This window comes from Poeciliopsis prolifica, unplaced genomic scaffold (assembly GCF_027474105.1).
Source record: "Poeciliopsis prolifica strain line A6 unplaced genomic scaffold, Auburn_PproV2 SCAFFOLD036, whole genome shotgun sequence".
Lineage (NCBI taxonomy): Eukaryota > Metazoa > Chordata > Actinopteri > Cyprinodontiformes > Poeciliidae > Poeciliopsis > Poeciliopsis prolifica.
Window position 1 is genome coordinate 1890377 of NW_026562411.1, and position 19457 is coordinate 1909833.

The 19457-nt window shown below is 38.3% G+C and overlaps 2 protein-coding genes across 9 annotated transcripts in view; one reads left to right on the plus strand and one right to left on the minus strand.

Moving 5' to 3' along the window:
* obsl1b (obscurin like cytoskeletal adaptor 1b) overlaps positions 1-4212 on the plus strand; it is a 39160-nt gene extending 34948 nt beyond the window's left edge. For all 8 annotated transcript variants that reach the window (XM_055052753.1, XM_055052754.1, XM_055052755.1 and 5 more), the window contains one exon: positions 1760-4212. In XM_055052753.1, the coding sequence (XP_054908728.1) occupies positions 1760-1770 (11 nt within the window). In that variant the 3' untranslated portion in view covers positions 1771-4212. The remainder of the gene's footprint in view (positions 1-1759) is intronic.
* Positions 4203-13417, minus strand: LOC129374379 (uncharacterized). The gene is made up of 6 exons (XM_055052761.1): positions 10900-13417; positions 9499-9600; positions 7319-7375; positions 5798-5890; positions 4776-4961; positions 4203-4708 (listed from the first exon to the last, which is right to left on the minus strand). The coding sequence occupies exons 1-6, from the start codon at positions 13228-13230 to the stop codon at positions 4580-4582; spliced, it is 2898 nt and encodes a 965-aa protein (XP_054908736.1). The 5' UTR covers positions 13231-13417; the 3' UTR covers positions 4203-4579.
* Positions 13418-19457: the final 6040 nt, after the last annotated feature.

Below are 19457 nucleotides of genomic sequence, written 5' to 3' on the forward strand. Positions count from 1 at the left end.
TTCTTTTGGACCCGGTTCAGTTTTTTTGTCACAATTTAACCAGAAAGAGCTGCAGTGTTGGGGGTTACTTGAATAATTATATTATTTAGTATTTCTACTGGATTTTCAACCCACTGAATGAAAAATGTTTCACAAAAAAAAAAAAACAGATTTAGAAAAAATTTGATATAAATGTATATTTTTTGCTAGATTTTGTTATTTATGTGAATTATTTTCCTGTTTATCTTTAAAATAGAAAAATGTTGATTTAACTTTATATTTTGATCCGTCTGTTGTGTTTTTAAAAAATCCAATGATTGTTTTGATCAGTAACTCTTTGTAAATACTTTTTCACTCTATTAATTTCTTGGATACTTTATACTGTAATTTTTTAACAAAAAATTCACCAGACGGCTGTTTTTATTCACAGTACATGAGTTTTATTTTGAAATAAATTAATCTGGTAAAATTTTTATTTTATGAATTATATAATTTAGATGAATTATTTAGGTTCTGGTTCTTAAGACAAAAATTTCTTCTAAACTTTATATTTTGGTCAGTCTGATGATGTAATGTTTAAATATTAAATGATTGATCATTTGATTAAATCTTCAGTCGCCTTTTTATCTACTTTTTACTTGAGTAAAAATAAGCTGAAGTAGTTCTGCTCATTTTTAATGATAATCAGTTTGGTAGAAAAATTACATGCTTTTCTCTGCAATATTAAACCTGAACACTAGGGGGCGACAAGAACACAGCTTTGAGTTTCTTCCGTATCTCAAATTGGACAAGCGAAGAAAAAGTTGTCAAAATGTCAAGATTTATCCGACCAAATCAGCTGAAAATGTGAATAAAAACGCAGATAAGTGATTTTTACCTGTCCTGGTGGTGTGTGTGTGTGTGTGTGTGTGTGTGTGTGTGTGTGTGTGTGTGTGTGTGTGTGTGTGTGTGTGTGTGTGTGTGTGTGTGTCAGTGAATAGGTGGGACGGTTCGGCACCCAGGGGTGCCACGTTCTGTAAATAATGCCAGGTGTTTATGGTCCGACTATCAGTGGGTATGTAGGTCAGGCAACGCGGCAGCGGCCCAACGAGCTGCTGGGATTATTTTTAGTTTTATTATGATGTCTCAGATTAAACCGAGTTCCATCATCTGACCCAGATACTGAAGTTTAATTGCTCTGAAAGTGTCGAGCTGAACCTGAACCACAGACACAAAAGAGTTTATTAAATATTAATGAAGATATTCAGTTTCCTACAAAAACTGACACGTTTACGTAACAGAAAACTGTTCTGCTTCACTACCTAGACTAAATAAAATCTATACATTTAAATTTTAGTTAAAAATTAAATGCTTTTTACTCATTTTAAAGTTTTAAACTCATCTACAAATATAAAAGCCTTCTGATATACAAATTATTCATAAAAGTCCTGCTGTCTTCTGTTTATAAAGTCAAAGAAAGCTTAAATTTGAAGTTTAAATTCAAAACAGACTCTAAAATCAGAATCAAGATTGACAAATTTTAATTAATTATTTTCTATTTATATTTTATTTTTTCTCTTTATTTGTCTTTTCTCTACTGTATTTATTTTACCTCAATCTGTTAACATTATTGTTATTTCTGTACAAGGTCCTTTGCCACATTTACCAGTGCATTATTAATAAAAACACATTTGAAAAACACAAACAGGATAATAAAGATTAATTACTAATTTCTTTGTACTTTCGTTTTTATAGCAGCTTTACTTTAAAAATGTATAATTTCTCTGTTTTGTTTTCACAGAAAATCCCTGAAGGAAACTCCAACCCTGCAGTCGCCTGACGCTTCAGTCATGTATAAATATTTTATTTAGTCTCTTTGAAAGCAGCTTAAACTCCCTTACTGTCTCCTGAAACTTATTTTAAGTCAAACTGTATCTTCTGTTGTGTTGTAAATAACGTTGAAGTGATTTGACTGGACCTGGTTTGTTTGTTTTAGCGTCAATAAACAGCGAGATGATTCAGATACTATTTACGGTTTGGTTCAAGCGTTCGGGTTTGTTACAGTTTTAAAATCTACACACTGAATCCCTGAAATCAGAATTTGAAATAAAAATGACGTTTTTTTTCTTAACACCACCAGAGAATTGGAAACAAATTAACATGGACAAGTTAAGAAAACAGTTATAAAGAGTCAAGCTTACGGCTACTGAGCATCAAGCTAACAGGTGATCAGTGTGAAGCTAACATCTGAGTGCTAAGCTAACAGGTACTGAAAGCTAAAAGGTACTCGGCATTAAGCTAACAGAGAATTTTGTTTTTGTTGGAATGGTGAAGAGGGAAAAGGAGCTTAATTTTGAAGATGATTAAAATCTTGATGTACAAAAACATGAAGCTTAAAATGGTTGTTTTGTTTGTTATTCAGTCAAAATGAATGAAAACAGCAAAACAAAAATTGAAGAAATAAAGTTAGGTGTATCGTTTATGAATTTGGTGATGCAGATGAGCAAACTACTGATTAGAGGGATGGATAACTTCCTGTATGGCTAACTGCTAATATGGCTATGCTAAAGCCATTGCTAATATCCATCTGATATGAAGATATGTTAGATTCCATTTTAAAAAATACCTTTTTTAAATAATTTCATATGTTAAAGTTGTTACTTAAAACATTAAATATTCTCAGTTCCCTTTTCAAACCCATGTGTTCATTACCAGAACTCTACTTTGTTTAAGCCTTTACATATATCAAAGAAATTTGTTTCCTAAATAAAAGTAAAAAAAAAAAAAAGTATTTTAACATGCAAATAAACAATCACTTTTTTTTAACTAAAAGCAGTACAATTAAAGACATTTACACAAACTCTGATTCTAGACCGAGTTACAGTTAATCAGACAAGGCAAAACACGTAACACCGTCATCTTCTATCATAAAATAGCTTAGACTCAAGTTTATTCAAACAACAGCATGTGTGAAGTTGTCAGTATCTTACCTGCTGCAGACAGTAGTGGAGAACGCTGACAGCTACTCAAGCCAAAAGCCATTCAAACTGATGGCTAATCAGAGCCAAGCTAACAGCTACCAAAACAAGCTAGGAACTTCACAAAATAAAGCTGACAGCTCAAGAGAAACATTAATACCTACTAAGCTAATACATTTTCAAAACAAAAAATAATCCATTTAGCTTGGGTAGCTGTTACTTTATGCTAACAGCTACTGAAAGTAAAGCTAATAACTTCAAAAGGCTGCTCAGAGTACAGCTATCGTCTCAGTACAACAGCTACTAAAGCTAACGCTACTCAAACTGAAGCTAATAACAGTTTAGTCAAGCTATCAGCAAGAAAGCTGACATCTACTAGCAATAAAGCTAACACCTTATTTAAATAAATAGCTGCACAGAAGAAAGCTATCGGCTACTCAAAGTAACATTTAATACTAATGCTGCAGCTAGCTTTGTGTCCACCACAATTAGCCACTTTAGCATGTTTATCAATTACAGTTTATTTATATTTTGTCAAAGTATTCGTTTTTAACCTTTTACATGCGTTGTGTGTAGTTTTATGATCATAACTTGTGCATTGATGTCACTGATAAAACCTGAAGTTGAGATAAAGTACCTTTGATCCAAGTTACAGCACCCAGAAAAAAGCTAACAATTTAAGCTAACATCCTCAAAAACATAACAGCGACTCAAAGTACTCATCTACCAGCACTTATAAGCTATTAGCTTGACTCAAACATGAGAACGTGATTCTGCATCTCCAAACATTTGGAAATAAAGACATCTGTCCCCTGTAGATGATACCAACTGTTCACTGCTACTTTCTACAGCCTAGCTTAAATAAAGCTAAACTGTCACCTGAAAGATGAATTTTTGCTACGATAAATAATTATTAAAGAATCTTCTTTTCTGGTAAAGTAGGGATTTAGTGTAGTTTTCTTAAGCACACGTATTAACAGGCAATTTAAACAGTGTTTTTAGCATAATGAGCATTTTTTATTTTGAAGCATAGCATAATTTGTGCATATCTTCAAACATCAAGAAACATTTTTGTCTCTATTTACAAAAGTAGTGATCAACATTTGTATCCAGGTGTACTGAATGTTTAATTTTACGCCTGCAGCTCCCCAGAGTTATTTTTATGTAAGGCGATTACGTCGCCTCGTCGCTATGACGCCTTATTTTCTGTGTGATCGTGTTAATAATTCTGTTGTACAAATGCTACATTATACTGACATTAAAATGAGTAATGGTGGCTCATTTGTCCAGGACTATTTGTAGAAGACTGCGCAACTGTTCACACAATCTAGTTACAAAGGTCACAGCTGTCATATAATACACACACACACACCCGCACACGCACACACACACACACACACACACACACACACACACACACACTCTGCTCTCCAGTTATCTACAGAGGCTATGGTAAGTCCATGAAGCATTCCAATGATAACTGGTGGATTTATCCAACAGGCTGTGAGATTATGAGATTAAATGCGAGTTGTTTTTTTTAAAGCGTGGTCCTTGTAGTGGGAAGCGCGATGGAGCCTGCGGCTCGCCAGCCTCCGTGGCCCCGAATCGACAGTCGCTGGTGACTCTCTGCACCTGAACATCCGTTAACTTGAAGTCTTCTGCTTCCTCAGAATGTCGTAGATGTCGTCCACTTTGCTGAGTCGCTCAAAGAAGGGGATGAGGTCGCGAAGCTCAGTGTCTGACATGTCGTCAAACCAGGACACGACGGGAACCTGGAGGTTGAAAACGGTGATTTTAGTGTGAAATGATGTTCAGACTTTAATCACCGGAGCAGCGTACCGCGTTGTCTGGATGGAAGATGTAGGAAGCGGGGGAGTTGTCTATGATGATCACCCTGTTCAGGTCTCTTCCCAAGCGGCTCAGGTCTTTAACGTAGTTCCCTTTGTGGTATACACACGCCTCCCGAAAGAGGCGACTCTGGAAGGCTCCGCCTTTATCCAACAGGTCGGACACAGGATCTGCATACTGAAGGAAATGAGACAGAAAAAACACAGAAAATTATACTTTAGCACACTAAACCTCGCAGCGTTCAGGTTGATGTAATATTTGCTCATATTTGACCAGAATTTTGATTCCAAAGCTTACTTGTTCCTCCCAACAGCCGTGTCACCTGAATACTTCCTATATGAAGCCACATGCTGGTGTGACTCTCACTTTTCTCCACATAATGAAGTCTGTGTTACTTTTTGGAGTTTAGCTGCTGTATGTTAATGTAGACGCTCAAAAGGTTTGTCATGTCAGTCAAACTCTATAATTAAATATGTGGTTAGTGATTTGGCTCTAGAAACTCACATCAAGCTAATGCTAGCTAAGACAAAGGGAAGAGGATTGAAATTCTGTAATGTTTTGACTCGGGCAACGGAAACAAATGAATCCCAGCTGAAGCTAAGTAGCTAATCTAAGTAAATGGGCTTTGTTTTAAAGTGACATCAACAAATTACAAAAAGTAGAAACAGCTGGAAAATGACTTTATGCTCACAAACACCCATTGGCGCTTAGATCAACATACCTAGAGATTAAGGTATGTTGATCTCTAGTGAAATAATCTCTGTACTTTCTTCTCTGGTCCTAATAAGCAAACATTTATTAGCCAGTTCCCTGTTAAACAGACTCTGTGCTATGAACAACAGTTCATCGATGCTGGAGAGCCGCCATTATTAACTAAGATTTTTAACTTTTCATTTTGAGCTAAACTGTTATAGCAAAGATGAAATAGGTGAAAGGTCACCATAAGTCCCATAAAAGGCCGTCCTCAGAGTGATGTTTCACCAGCTGGACAATGAGAGACTTGGGATGCAAACCTTGGATAAACTTGCGGTGAATAAAACGCACTCAAACATTTCTCCCATCCTCTGGAGGAACTCGTCAACATGCGGCCTCTTCAGTACATGAACCTGATGGAAGCAGAAATATAACAGTTAGACTCACTGGAAATGAGATCCACTGTAGAAGGAAGCTATAGTTCTCATTGTACAGAAATCGTGTTATTCTTCTAAATGAATTTCCTTATTTTTAACTGTAAGACGCTGGCAGCCATGTTTCTGAACCAAGTCATCCAGAATAGGCTTTCCCCACTTTTACAAGCCGATCCTGGAGTACTTGAAACGGACCCAGGCCCAGAGGCAGGACTTTAAACATAGTCAACATATTCTGACTATTTTAGTAAAAGATAACCAAGAAATTACTGAAGAATAAAAAAGGGATTTGGTATTAAGGCTGCCCAACTTTAACTGGTAAAAACAAACATTTGATACTTAAAAATGACAAAATGTAAAGTTAAATCAAAATCATTAATAAAAGTAATTACAACAAAAATCAGGCATAAAATTGTTTCCACATCAGTTCCTTTTCCAACTCATAAAATTTTAACAAAACTGTAAGTAGTTTTGGTGAATCGTTGATCAAAACAAGCTGTTTCTTCGTTAAAGTTACAGTATTAAATTTTCATTAAAAATATTCTGTTTTCATACTTGCTGAAAGAATCTAGAAACAACCAACCACAGCCAGGAGGCGGGTCTTACCGCTGCAAATCACCTGCTTGGCTGCAGCTAGAATGCTAATACTAGTTAGCATAGCCACAGATGATGGCAGATTTCCTGTAATGGTAAGTCGTCTCTCCGCCATCAAAACATATAGCAGCGAGTATATGAGCTTTACTGACAGCGCTAAGACCTGCCTCCTGGCTCTGATTGGTTGTTTTGGTGCAAGAGAAGCTCATGGAGATCGACGAGTTCACAGATTATCCGCCTCATTAAACCATCACAACATGGCGACAGTTTGAAAAAAGATGGAATAATTAAAAAAATTAAATAAAACTTAAATGCTGCAGCATTAAGTGAAGTTACTCGCAGTTAATATCCAGAAAAAATAAAATGCATTTATGGAAGTAATTTTTCTAAAACAGTATCTCAAGTAAATGTAACTAGTTGCTATCCAAATCTTCACAGAATGAATTTTGTTGTTTTTTTGGAAAGTAAAGCCTCAGTCAGCCAGAAGAGCCAATCGCGGCTAGCAGCTAGCGGCTAGCAGCTATAGCATGTCAGGCTGCAGGCTGATCTGGGATAAGATGTGATACAGATTGAGATTGATGGCGGGTATTTCTGAGAAGCATTGCAGGCTCTCCTTATTTTATCAGGACTGAAATAGGAACCTGCAGCCGGGAGCCATCAATATAAAAGCTGCAGCTTCGAAACCAGCTGGCAAAGCCACAATTTCACCCCATCAGTTATTCAGAAATAAATACAGGAGGTTTGCATTCAAATCAGAGCCAAATCAAAATCCATTTCAAGGATTTTTAAACTCAAACTGCTTTAAGTTCCTACCTGATGAACAACTCCTTCGATTTCCACTGGAATGATAAAGTCTGCATTGTTCAAAGGCTGTTCAAAGACAAGAAACATATAAATTACAACTTTAAAAACCCATTTGAGTCTTGATAATTAGTAAAACATCAAAGATACAAGGAGGAGAAGCTAAAGGAAAATGATTTACTGGGTGAATTCTCAGCATCTGAATTATGCATCTCGGATGTTGAATCACTGGAAGCTGAGCTATATAAGGCGTGAGGCTCGAGTGGTGACGTAATTTAATTAGTTTTCATATTGGATACTGTGTTGGATCAAGTTCTGCTTTAAATGATTCTGCAGCAAAAGAGAAACGTGAAAAACAGACAAACCGAATTAATACAGAAAGCTACCAGTCTGAATTAATTAGAAATGGTTAAAAGTAGTGAAAAAATAAACTATTTGGTGTAATTCCATTTATTGTTTTTGTTTTCCAAATAAAGTTAATCATGGATGAAACTTTAAGACATATTTTATTAATGCATCAGTCATAATTTCAGACATTATTTAGCCACACATCTAAAAATCCAAGCGATCAGCATGCTGAGGTGAACGAATCTTCATCAGCGCTGACAGAAAGTGTGCACAGTGTAGCATCAGGTTCTCATAATAATCAAATATGAAGGAACTCATATCCACAGCATGAGAAGAATTTCTTTATTTTAAGTCACTGCAATTTTTAAAGTCAGAATAATGAGAATAAAAGTGATCATTTTGAGTTTTAAAGACAATTTTGACTTAAAGTCATAAATATGAGTAAAGTTAATTGAAACTAAAATAAATTTCTGAATTTTATCATAAATTTGAGTCGATTATGAGAATAAAAGTCGACTAAAGTTCTTAAGTCAACCCTGAAACGTGTAAAAGCCCAAATTATAAACAGCCTTTCAAAAAGCATAATTTTGATCCTTGTAAAAATAACTTTAAAACATAATTACGGCTTCTTATTGGACTGTTATTTCATGGCAGAAATGGTCTTCCGTATACAGAGTCCCTGAGTTTAATGACTTTCTCCTTTACGTTTCCATCTAATTTTGTATTTTAGTAAACTGATGGTCAGGATGGTAGAAATCCTGCCAAGCAGAGAAACATCGACACGTGAGTCAGGCGGTCATCATTTCCAACATGGCCGCCTGGGTTCAACTCATGCTTACCGAAAGAGACTCTGGTTTCTGCAGACAGACATGTGAACTCCTCTCCACCGGCTCCTTTTAGGAAGGAGCACTGAGACAGAAACTTATCCGTCCGGCAGCGAGGCGCACCGAATATTTTATTGTGTTTCAGTTGTACATCTGTAATTTTTTACAGTTTATTTTGTTACTTTAACTGATTTCATTCACTTAATTTTGCAGTTATTTTACGTTTGCAGCAGCGACTCTGAGAATAAATGTCAAGAAGTTCTCTCAGCAGGCAGCAGTGATGTGTGATGAAGCTGATACTGAGTTTTATTACTCGTTTTACATAAAACATGGAGTTAACAGAATAATCTTGTCTGCACCTTCTGCACAGCAATATCCAGTGACAGTCTGTAAGGACAGTCTGTGACCAGAGAGACGCGCCGCTTATTGCACAATTCACCATGTTAGCATTAGCTTCTTCCACCCACTGCAGCCACTGAAAGAATCAAAATGGATAAAACATCCATTTTAATTAATTAATGTAAAATTATGAGGCTGCTAATAATATGTGGTATTTAAATTTATTTATTCAAATTTGTGGGGAGTTTTGTTGTGAGAAATCAAAGAGTTTTACATATTTTCAAACTAAAAAAAGGTCAAAAATTAAATATGTGGAAAATCAAATGAATTTTAAGAAATGTATTTTTTAATGAAAAGCATCATAGTAAGTTGTAAATGCAGGCAGAAAAGCAGCTGCGATGCACAGCAGACACTTCAGCTCAGGTCCTGCTGAGTTGGTTAGTCTGTTTTTTTATCTTTCACCAACTTCTCCATCAAATTAAACTTTTAGTGGAAACACGTGAAGAGGGCCCTGCTGCTTTTGCCTAGGATGTTCAGAGCAACTTATGGCATTCAGTATAACAAAAAAATTTCACAATAAAAGTGAATTAACAGCACACAGTCTGTTAATTTCATTGAATGTAATTTCTGCTGTCAGCCTCCTATTATGGCAGATACAGAGGCTCATGCCGGGCGGCTCACCTTAAACGAACTATGCACTAGAGTTTCATCCAAATCAATGACGACGCAGATCTTTGCTGGATCGTCTGAAGCCGACTGTGAGAGCAGTGGTTTTACTGGAACCTGCAGACAAGCACAACGTTGACGCTCAAACATGGAAAAGTGAACAAGAGTTTGACTTTGAACATGAAAAGTAGAAACTAAAGTAATAAAATTACAGAGAACAATGAACAGCAACAATCATATTAGCTTATCAGGAAAAAATTATAGAACATGATCTTGGTTATTTATAATTGTCACAGTTTCAAATATTTAGTGAATAAACTAACTATTTAACTCCAGACTAAATATTTAGCTTTAGCTCATAGCTTGTGCTTACGTACAAGCTAATAAGCAGACTTTCAAAAATAAAAGCCGTCTCTTGAGAACTTCTATATAAACTCCTCCTGGTGAGACTGAATCCCTCAGTGCTAACATAAACACTCGCTTTAGATCCATTGCTAATGGTTCATCCTGTTTCACAATGAAATGTTGCACAGCAAGAGAAGAAACGATGATAAAATGTGGCATGAAGCGGTTCAAAAGTAGATTGGAAGACCCAGCTTTTATTTTGGTAGTTCACTTCCAGGTATTGGCAAGTGAATTTGCATATTTTCTAAATATTCAACTTCAAGCTCGCCAACTAGTGTCAAACTAAATATTTACCTAGCTTTAGCTAAATATTTAGCTTTATGCCAAATATTTAGCATGCCAAGAACTTATCTTCATACTAAATAATATGAAGATAAGTTATATTAAATAATACTTTGCAGATATATTTAATTTATAAAGCTAAATCTAGGTTCAAGATAAATATTTGGATTTCTACCTAAATATTTAGCTTCATGCCAAATATTTAGCTTGCTAACTAGCTTCACACTAGGCATTTGCTTTGCTAACAACCAATATAACTTCAAACTAAATACTTTGTTTGCTAAATAAATATTTTGAAACTGATATTTATAAATGACCGAACATGATGAAAATATGATTTTGAAAATTTAACCCTAATTTTTTCTAAGCTAAATAATCCAAATTATTGCTTTATGTTTTGAACTATGTAACTTCAATCGCCTCCTGCTAAGCTGTTTCATGTACTTAACAGCCGTAGATGTGTTGTGGTTTTTCTGAGTGGTTACAAGAGACTTGATGCGGCAGCTGCTGCCATGATGATACAGAATGTCAGTATCACAACATCATATCTTGTCCTTCAACAAGAGCTCAGTGACTCTGGATTCCTCATGCTAAAAACAAACTGGTATGACAAAACAGGTTGTATGTGACCCTAATGACCATGTGGAGCAGGATACTGATGCTGACACTCCGTCTTAAATGACTCTGGGTTTATTAGAGGATCTAAAAAGTAAATATGACACATTGTACCTGCTGTGTCGGCGGGATGCAGTATTCACATTCACAGTTCTCTACGGATTCATCGTCACTCTGCTCCTCCTCTGAATCCCGGCTTGGTGTGGCCTCATGTTTTGAGGCAACGCTGTGAATGACACCCAGAGGAGGTGCAAGGTCTGAGATTCCCTTCAGCTCATTTTCAGGTTCTACACTTTGCTCTTCATGGATTAATTTGAGGACATTAATTCCTAATACAGTCGATGACTCCTCAAAATCCTCTGGTCTGTAATCACCATCAGCATTTCCATCAGAAGACCTGCTGTCCAGAATAAATCTGTTCAAGGGCTGTGCATCTGAACACTGAATGCTTCTAATCTGATATGCAAGGTAATCCTCAACACCTGAAGGAAAACACTCTTCGGTTTGCTCTTCTGTGAGTGCCCAATAAGGCTCTGTCTCTGAAAACGCAGAGAAGCCATCCAGTTCAGCATCCCAATTCTTATTGTCTTTGAGATCTAAGGTCGTCCCAGTGAGTGCTTTGGATTTAACTTCATCTACCGAGTCAATGCTCTCACCAACAGAGTCTTTGTCTTCACAAACATCTCCCTCCACAGAGATTTCTTGGGCACACGGTGCAAACGTGCTCTCCGCTCTGAATGAGTCCAGCTGGTACTCTGGTTCTTCATCGTAATCATCAGAAATTTGCCCATCATATACCCAGGCTTCATCATCATAATACATTTCATCATCTTCAGAGTCCTGGTAGTAATCCGGGTAAAGACCAAATGGTTCATTATCTTCAGCTTCATCTGTTGAACTCGATTCTGATTTTAGGGTCCAGTTCTCCAAACCACAAGATCCAGAGTCTCTCTGGTTCAGGTCTTCCTCCTCTGAATCTTCACAATGTTCATCATTTTCTTGGGTGTTTATTTCAATTACTTCTTCAGTAGGCACATCTTTTTCCTGCTCTTTGATCGCCTCTTTAGTCTCCTCTTTGACGCTTTGTTTCAGAGCTTCCTGTTCAAGATGGAGGTGGTGGTGAACGTCGCCCCCATCAAAACAGGAAATATAATTCCGCTTTTGTGCAAATGCGTGTCCAGAGCAGTCCGCTCTGTCAAATAAATCAAAGTAGTCCTCAATGACTGTGTCGACAGCAGAAGTTTTCTCTTTGTCCTCCTCACTACTCTTCTGAATGCTCGGATGAATTTCTGCCTCCTTCTCTTCGAAGGATTCCCACTGCACCGGCTCGTCACTTGAATCATCCGGAGCTGCTTTGTCGGATTCCTCGGATGAATCTGAGCAGGGATCAGAAGGAAAACTGTTGTCAAGACAAGTCTTGAAGGATTTTGAGTCGTCGGAAGACAGGTCTTCCTCAACGCAGGACTCAAAGTTGTCATGTTGACTTGACTCGTCCTCTGAATCGTCTCCATGCAACTCATCAACGTCTTCAGAGGCGTCGTCTGTAGAGATTTGCTCAATGTTTTCTTCTGCTCCATCACTTTCACAGGGGTCACCAGGTGTGTCCTCCGACAATGTGGAGGACTCTTCATCGCTGACCATCTCGTTATGATTGTAGTTCTCCTCCTCTTCATCACAGTAATTGTCTTGACTTTCATCGTTTTCAGAGAAGTTACCAGCACATGTTAAAGAGTCCATGGAGTCAGAGATGTTTTGGGTGAAATTCTGCTCCGAATCCTCAGTTGATCGGTCCTGCTCCGAGTCAGAGTCCTCACACTGACGATCGAGAGGCAGCGTCAGGTTTTCTGTGCACTCAGACACAAAACCAGGCATTTCAGACTCTCCAAAACTGTCAGAGTTCACTTCCAATTCTTCTGGCTCATAATCAGAAGAGTCCGACTGTTGATCAGAGGGCTTACATTGCTGAAATAATAGGAGGTGTTCTGGGCAGTGTTCACAGCAAAGGCTACTTTTAGAGGCTAAGCTATGATTAGCACAATGCTCAGAGGACTTGCAAGCTTTAAAACACTCACAGTGTTGAGTACATTCATGATACAGTCGGCTTAACCCCGCACACTCAGTGTCTTCAAGGGTGCCGTCCGGTTCAAAAAGTCCATTGGCTGAAGGATATTCCTCAAAGCTCTCAGCCAGTCCTTCACAATCCTTGCAAAGTCGAGTCTGCGGTGCATTCATGTTGCAAAGAGGAGGAGGGTCCATTCCTCCACTGACACTTTGCTCTGTGTGATCCACAAGGGCCTTTATGTCCAGTTCACTTCCCTTTGAAGAGCTGCTCAAACCTGCAACTCCTGTTACTTTAGAGACCGTACATTGTCCAGAGAGAATCGCTCCAGCGGAAAGCTCCCCCTCTCCACCAACTTTCCCCTGTTCAGAGTTCTCCAAATACATCGCAAAAGTCGCTTCTGAGCTCAGACGATAGGAATTAAGAGTCTTTGCTCCATGCAGAGTCCAAACAGCAGGCACCTTTGGGGTCCATTGGTAGAGGAAACTCTCAGATCTGAGATCACTGCTGGCTCTGGAGAGCAAGAGCAGCGGGAGCGACAGCACTCACGATGACATGACAGGTTGTCACAACCAAAACTGAGACTCGACCCTCCCTTTGCCAGACAGCAAGCAATTTATTTTGGGTGCTTGGAAAGACGTGACAAATAACTTCTGGAATATCAAATCTCTATAAAAGGCTGAAGTAAGGCATAAATCTGAAACTGACACCTGAGAACTTCTTGAGCATTTGATCTTCAGACTGAAGCTGACTAGAGGCAGGTTGTTTTCCCAGAGAAAACTCACTTTAACCAGACAAAATGCTGCAAGTTAACGTGTATGAAAGGGTTAGAGATCCATCATTTTCCAAATGAGCAATCATTCATGTCATGTTTAGGTCAAATATTCACATCACAGAAATCACTGATTTTAAGTTGACTAATTTAGTTTTCAAGTATCTGCTGTCTTTCCTGTTACTGGAACTCTGTTCTTGGATATCTGCTCGACTCCCCGGGTCAGATATGCACCTCTGTAACATTTGTGCCATTTCTGTCCTTCTTGAAACTCCCTGATTGATGTATGGACATGGAGTACTTTTCAACACGGCTGCTTGTTACAGTCCAGGAGACATGCCTTAGGAAACATAAAAAGCTGAGAAACTCATTGAACAAGTGACAACCACGGTGATCACATGCCGTTCGGAAGCAAGAAGACGCAGAAGAAAATTTATACCAGACGTACAAACGAAAGAAGAGCTTCCATTACACAAAAATGCTTTTCTTCTACTAAGAAGGGGTTTTTATTTTTGACCGAAGGAGTCTCTGTGTCTGACACTGAAATGACTGAGGAGACAGTTGTGGATGCTTCTTCACAAGCTGCTCTTAAGGCATAAATATTCACCTTCACCATGATATAAAGAGTCCAGATTGCTTGCTTTATTTTGTTCCAGTCAATCAGTTTTGTGTCTAAGGAACACACAGACAAGTTCAAAGATATCAAATGCCAAAATATAGGATCACATTTCAGTCCCAAAATAGTCAAATGAGGTCTGGATCAGCTGAATTTCACATGTAAACGTTTGAATATTAAGAATTTGCTTAAGAAATCATTTCTCTTAACCTAGTATGTCACTTTACATTGACCATATAGCTTGTATTTTTCTAATTTTAGTAGCCATAAACAAATTTCACCAATTTCAAGATACTTAAAGTATTCTTGACATTTTATAACCAAAACTTCAACACAAGTGTCAAACTTTAATCTACGGAAAGTTTAGAAAATGGCAAAAGTAAATTAGCACTTTAAAATTTGACTTCCACGGGGGACGCAAGTGCACTAAACGGTTTCAAAATCAGTAATAAAAATGCTAAGAGAAAAATTATCTCTGGTCTTAGCACATTAGTGGGTGAGTGGAAACGTGCCTACCACTAAGACTTAACAAATTCTTGACACTTCAAGACCAAAACATCAACACACAAGCCACATTTTATTCAGCTAAAAATGTTGACAAAACAGCCAAGTAAATTGGTGTTTAAAGTTTACCCAGAAAAATAAATTCTAGGGAAGCTACATGCTCTAACTTTCTGAAAGAAAGCAAAACTTAGATGACCACAAACTTCTTAAAGAATCTTTGACACTTTACAACCAAAACATCAACACAGATGTGGAGCTTCAGTCAGCTGAACGTTCACAAAACATTATGTGGAAAAATGAACTAATGTGAAGCTAAGAGATTAAATTAGCTGAAGTGTGTAAACTACCATATTTGGCAGTTGGTAGAGGATTATATGTTATGAGATTCCTCTAAGTGAGTCAGAGATCATCTAAAGTTGCTTTCCTAACCTGCTTTGATTAAATACATTTGGGCATGTGCACAAATCTAACTCATACTACCAATAAAAGTCTCAAATTATTTGGTGTAATTTTGCATTTTAAGTTGTCAGTGTGGGATTTGTCTAAATCCACAGCTACCAAATGAATACTGGAAACTTTCACCTGCTTCAGCTGCAGATATAAGATATGCCCGATGTCATGCATGTAATTTATTTCTTACTATGTTACACTTCATACTCTGTTTGCCAACATCCCAAACACAAGTAAGAACAGCTACTGGCACGCAGCAGAAAACATCCCATCAGCTGCCATCCGAGTGATGAGAGCCAGTGTTTACAAAAGAAGAAAAAATCTGACAAATTAGGTGAGGCGTGATGGCCGCTCAGAGCTGTCAGGCAAGGCATTAGAGCCGCAATCACAGCGGACCGAATCCTGCCGGCCTGCTTAGGATGTGAAGGAAACGGGGGGTTGTATGGCAGAGCATTAGTGCCACTGAAGAAAAACTGACTTTAATTCTGGGTTTAAATTATTAGTTTAAATTTCTAAGAGAAAAGTAAATTTGGAAAAAAAAGTCAAAATTCTGCGAAGTCTGAAGTCTGAGTTTAAAATTTTGAAAATTGTTACATTTGAGGGGGAAAAAGTCAGAATTCAGAGATTAATGTCAGAATTATTAGTTTAAGTTTCTAAGAAAAAAGTCAATTTAGAAAAAAGTCAGAATTCTGATAAGTCAGAATTGAGTTAAATTCCTAAAAGTAGTTAATTTTGAGAGAAAAAAAGTCTGAATTCTGATATTAAAGTCAGAAATTTCCAAGAAATGTGAGACTTTTTTTCTCTCAATTATGAGGAAAAAAGTCAGAAGTATGAGAATAAAGTCAGCCGTCTGAGGCTGAAACTCAAAGAAAAAAGTCAGAGTTCTGAGAGGAAATAAATCAAATTCTGAGTTGAAGGTCAGAATTTTGAGAAGGCAAAATAATAAAAAAATTTTCAGTGGCCCCAATCCTTCCCATAGCCCAGTTTCTCTAAAAATGAATGCAAACTTTTATCAGAATTGCTTATTCATGTTTTATTTGTTGGGCGTCTTCTCCATATTCTGACCTACTTTCAGAAGATATTCGCCTGGCTGTCTGCTTCCCTCAGCTCGGGGTTAAAGTGGCCTCATTATGGTCGGGGCCAGCGTGTCGGGACATACCTCTGGTGTTCCTGAGATGAAACAAATTAATGAGCTGCTGCGTGTGAAGGGCCCCGGCTGCTGGAAGCACGCAGCTCCAAGCTGGTGTAAAAAACATCACGATGCCCAGAGTAAGCTGGTATCTCAGATAACACTGATGAGTCTAAAATAGGCTGCCGGCAGCTCCTGAAACTGGTGAACGATCACATTCTATTAAAGGAAAGTGGACATGATATACAAACATATATATACATGCACTGCAGGTGCTTAGCTTAAACAGTTTGCAGTTGTTTTTTTTTATGTGATTCTGGATGTTAGATATCTTTGTCCTCCTTAGCAGCTACTGTTCAAAGTTTTGATCAAATGGTCAGCTGCATTTACCATCAGCATTTGGGTTAATAATGGGAACAAGTTCCAGTCTGGTTACTTTTAGAGACGTACACTGACGAGGCATATCATTATGACCAGCCAAAACCTCACTAGTAAATATCACTTAGGTAACAGCAAAATAGCTGCAGCATTCCTTAAGGAGGTCTGCAGGGAACGTTTCAGGTCAAAATGGAGAGCAGGATCAGGATGCGTCAAACAGGAACACTTCTTGGCTTTTCTCCAGAAAACCTGCTGAGCCCCAGCAGTGAGGTCACTGAGGTCATCCATCAGCGGCCCTCTGTGGGATGGGTTAAAAAATGTCAAGTTACAGCAAGTCGGAGAAGAACAATCAGGCATCACGATCCAAAAAGATATTGAGGATCCATGTGGCAACAGCTGACAGGAACAACTTCCCTTTAACAGGAAGAAACCTCCGACAGAACCAGAAGTTGGCTGTGAATAAAAGGCCATTTGTCACTGAGGTCATCCATCATGTTAACATATATGTTGTGTATAATATATACACATAATGTATATAATATATTCAGTTAACACTAATAATATGTAATTATGTTATCAAGATTTATTATAGTGATATTTAAGCCTAAACTGAATCACTTCCTACAACCTCTAAACTGTATTTGACAAATTCTTGGCAGCCATCTTTCTTTCACATCACAACTGGCTTTCAACCATGAACTTCACATTCCAACATGCTAGTTACACCTTTACTTGACCATGTCAAACAACCGCAGCAACTACAGCACTAAAAAACCCAAAGGCAGAAGGATTTTCAACAGCAGAATCCTTCTCAACTCTTGGACTCTCAGCAGAGAATCAAATCAAGCCAGAACAGCTTAAGCCTTCAACAGCACTAGCATCAGCGTTAGCTCAGCATCAGACCCTACCCTGAGATGTCTTCTGGACCCGCAATTGAACAGTTGCTTGACCTAACCTACCTTCGCTGAGTCGGGCGGATCCTCAGGCAGCTTGAAGCGATCCTCAGCTTGATTAAAGATGGACCTCGGTATCCGTTATCGATCTGCTGCTAATTCCAGGCGCCATTTTATCCCCTCACATACTTCAGAGAAGCCAGCAGCCAAACAACCCGCCAAAGAAACGCCATTGTTGGTTGATTGGTCCTCTTCTGCTGCTCTGTTGAAACACACAGAAAATGAATTTAATAACTAATAAGGGAAAAACAAACTTCCTATAAGGTCTCAGAAATAACTTACCGGAAAACGAACACAGCAATTTCAGACAAGGCGCCGCGGCTTCCTGGCCCACACTGGCCCATCTCAGCCAGCGCCAAGCTAGCAGGCCGGGTCAACACCGACACAATTACAGTCTTCAAAAGCTTTGAGTTATTCAGGATGGACGTCTTGGAGATCAGAAGAGATCATTTTAAATCCGGGATCCAGAATGGATTAATACCAGACCACTACAGAAAGCAGCATCAGTTTTAAAACAAACTGCGCCATATTTGAAGTACGCCTTCAAATATGCCGTCAGTCTGACGTCACATCCGCAAGAGCGAAATGCGACTTCCGTGTTTGTGGTCCACTTCCTTCTCTTGCTATTTTTTTCTTTTTCAAAGCGTTTTCTACGTTGGGGGCGTGGTGACATCATCAGATAACATCTCAGAAACAAAATGACGTATTAAAGGGACAAACGGTGTAAAGCACTTTGAAATGCCTTGCTGCTGAAATGTGCTATACAAATAAAATTTGATTTGATTTGAAACAGTAAAATCATTTTTAATATGTCATAAACCAGACCGAACCTCTCAGGATGTTAGCTGGAATCTGTCACCGGGCTTTCAGCTTCACTCCAAAACTGATCAAATAAGTGACAAAAATCCAGTTTTTATATGTTCCTCCTCCCCCCCCAAAATAAAAATGTTGCAAACGAGATGCATTTCTTTTAATACGGCAAATGTGCAAAATCCTTTTTAACCTTTGCACCCCTATTCTTACTAAATGTGTAACTTCTTTGTTTATTATTGAGCAGGTAAAAGTTTTTAATCTTTTTGTTTGGACCAAAGTCTGAAGTGTGTCCTGCTGCCTGCAGCTAAAATAGCCTGGAAACCCGATCCGAGTCCGCACTTCCTCCAGTTAATGGCACTAAGAACTGAAACATGGCTTTACTAGATCAGGCATTAGTTTCTGTATCTGGATGTTATTGATCCCGTCTAAGGTCTTTATATATGAAAGAGGGAAGAAGGTTTCAGATGCCTTTCAGCTGACATATGTTCCATTATTATTGGCCGCTCACCGACAAACGCGGCTTATTTTCCATGTGTCTCTAAATCATCTCCACACGGACTTTAAGTAGGTAGCAGAAAAGCAAGAAGCGAAGTTCTGCTGCCACGAACCTCACACGTTCCGCCTGACGCTCTCAGTGACCGATAATGAGCTAACAGCATTTCCGCCTCGCACCGTAACGGGCTATTTTAGCCGAACTGGACCTCCAAGCGGCTCCATGACTCACTTTCTGCCTCCGGACATTGTTTTAATCTGAACGAGTTCACCATAAAACACGGAAAGCACAGTGTCTTATCGCGTTAATGTTAAATATGTTGAGATGTTTTGCTAAAATGGGTTTTGGCTAATCACCGCAGGACGGCGGCCATGTTTGGTATTCAGCTGTCGGCTGAACCACAGCGCCATCTGGTGACTAAATCCTGCTTTACAGTTTGTGTTTTTTCAGTTAACGTTTCATTCATGTTTCAAACGGAGAGATGCAAATTAAAGCTTGTTGGGGC

Excerpts from the sequence above, each read along its gene's own strand:
- LOC129374379 (XM_055052761.1), bottom strand. The coding sequence starts at position 13,230 with ATGTATTTGGAGAACTCTGAACAGGGGAAAGTTGGTGGAGAGGGGGAG. Across the intron at positions 9,601-10,899 it reads GCATCCCGCCGACACAGCAG|GTTCCAGTAAAACCACTGCT; the intron begins GTACAATGTGTC and ends GCTTGTCTGCAG. Across the intron at positions 7,376-9,498 it reads TAGTGCATAGTTCGTTTAAG|CCTTTGAACAATGCAGACTT; the intron begins GTGAGCCGCCCG and ends GTCTTTGAACAG.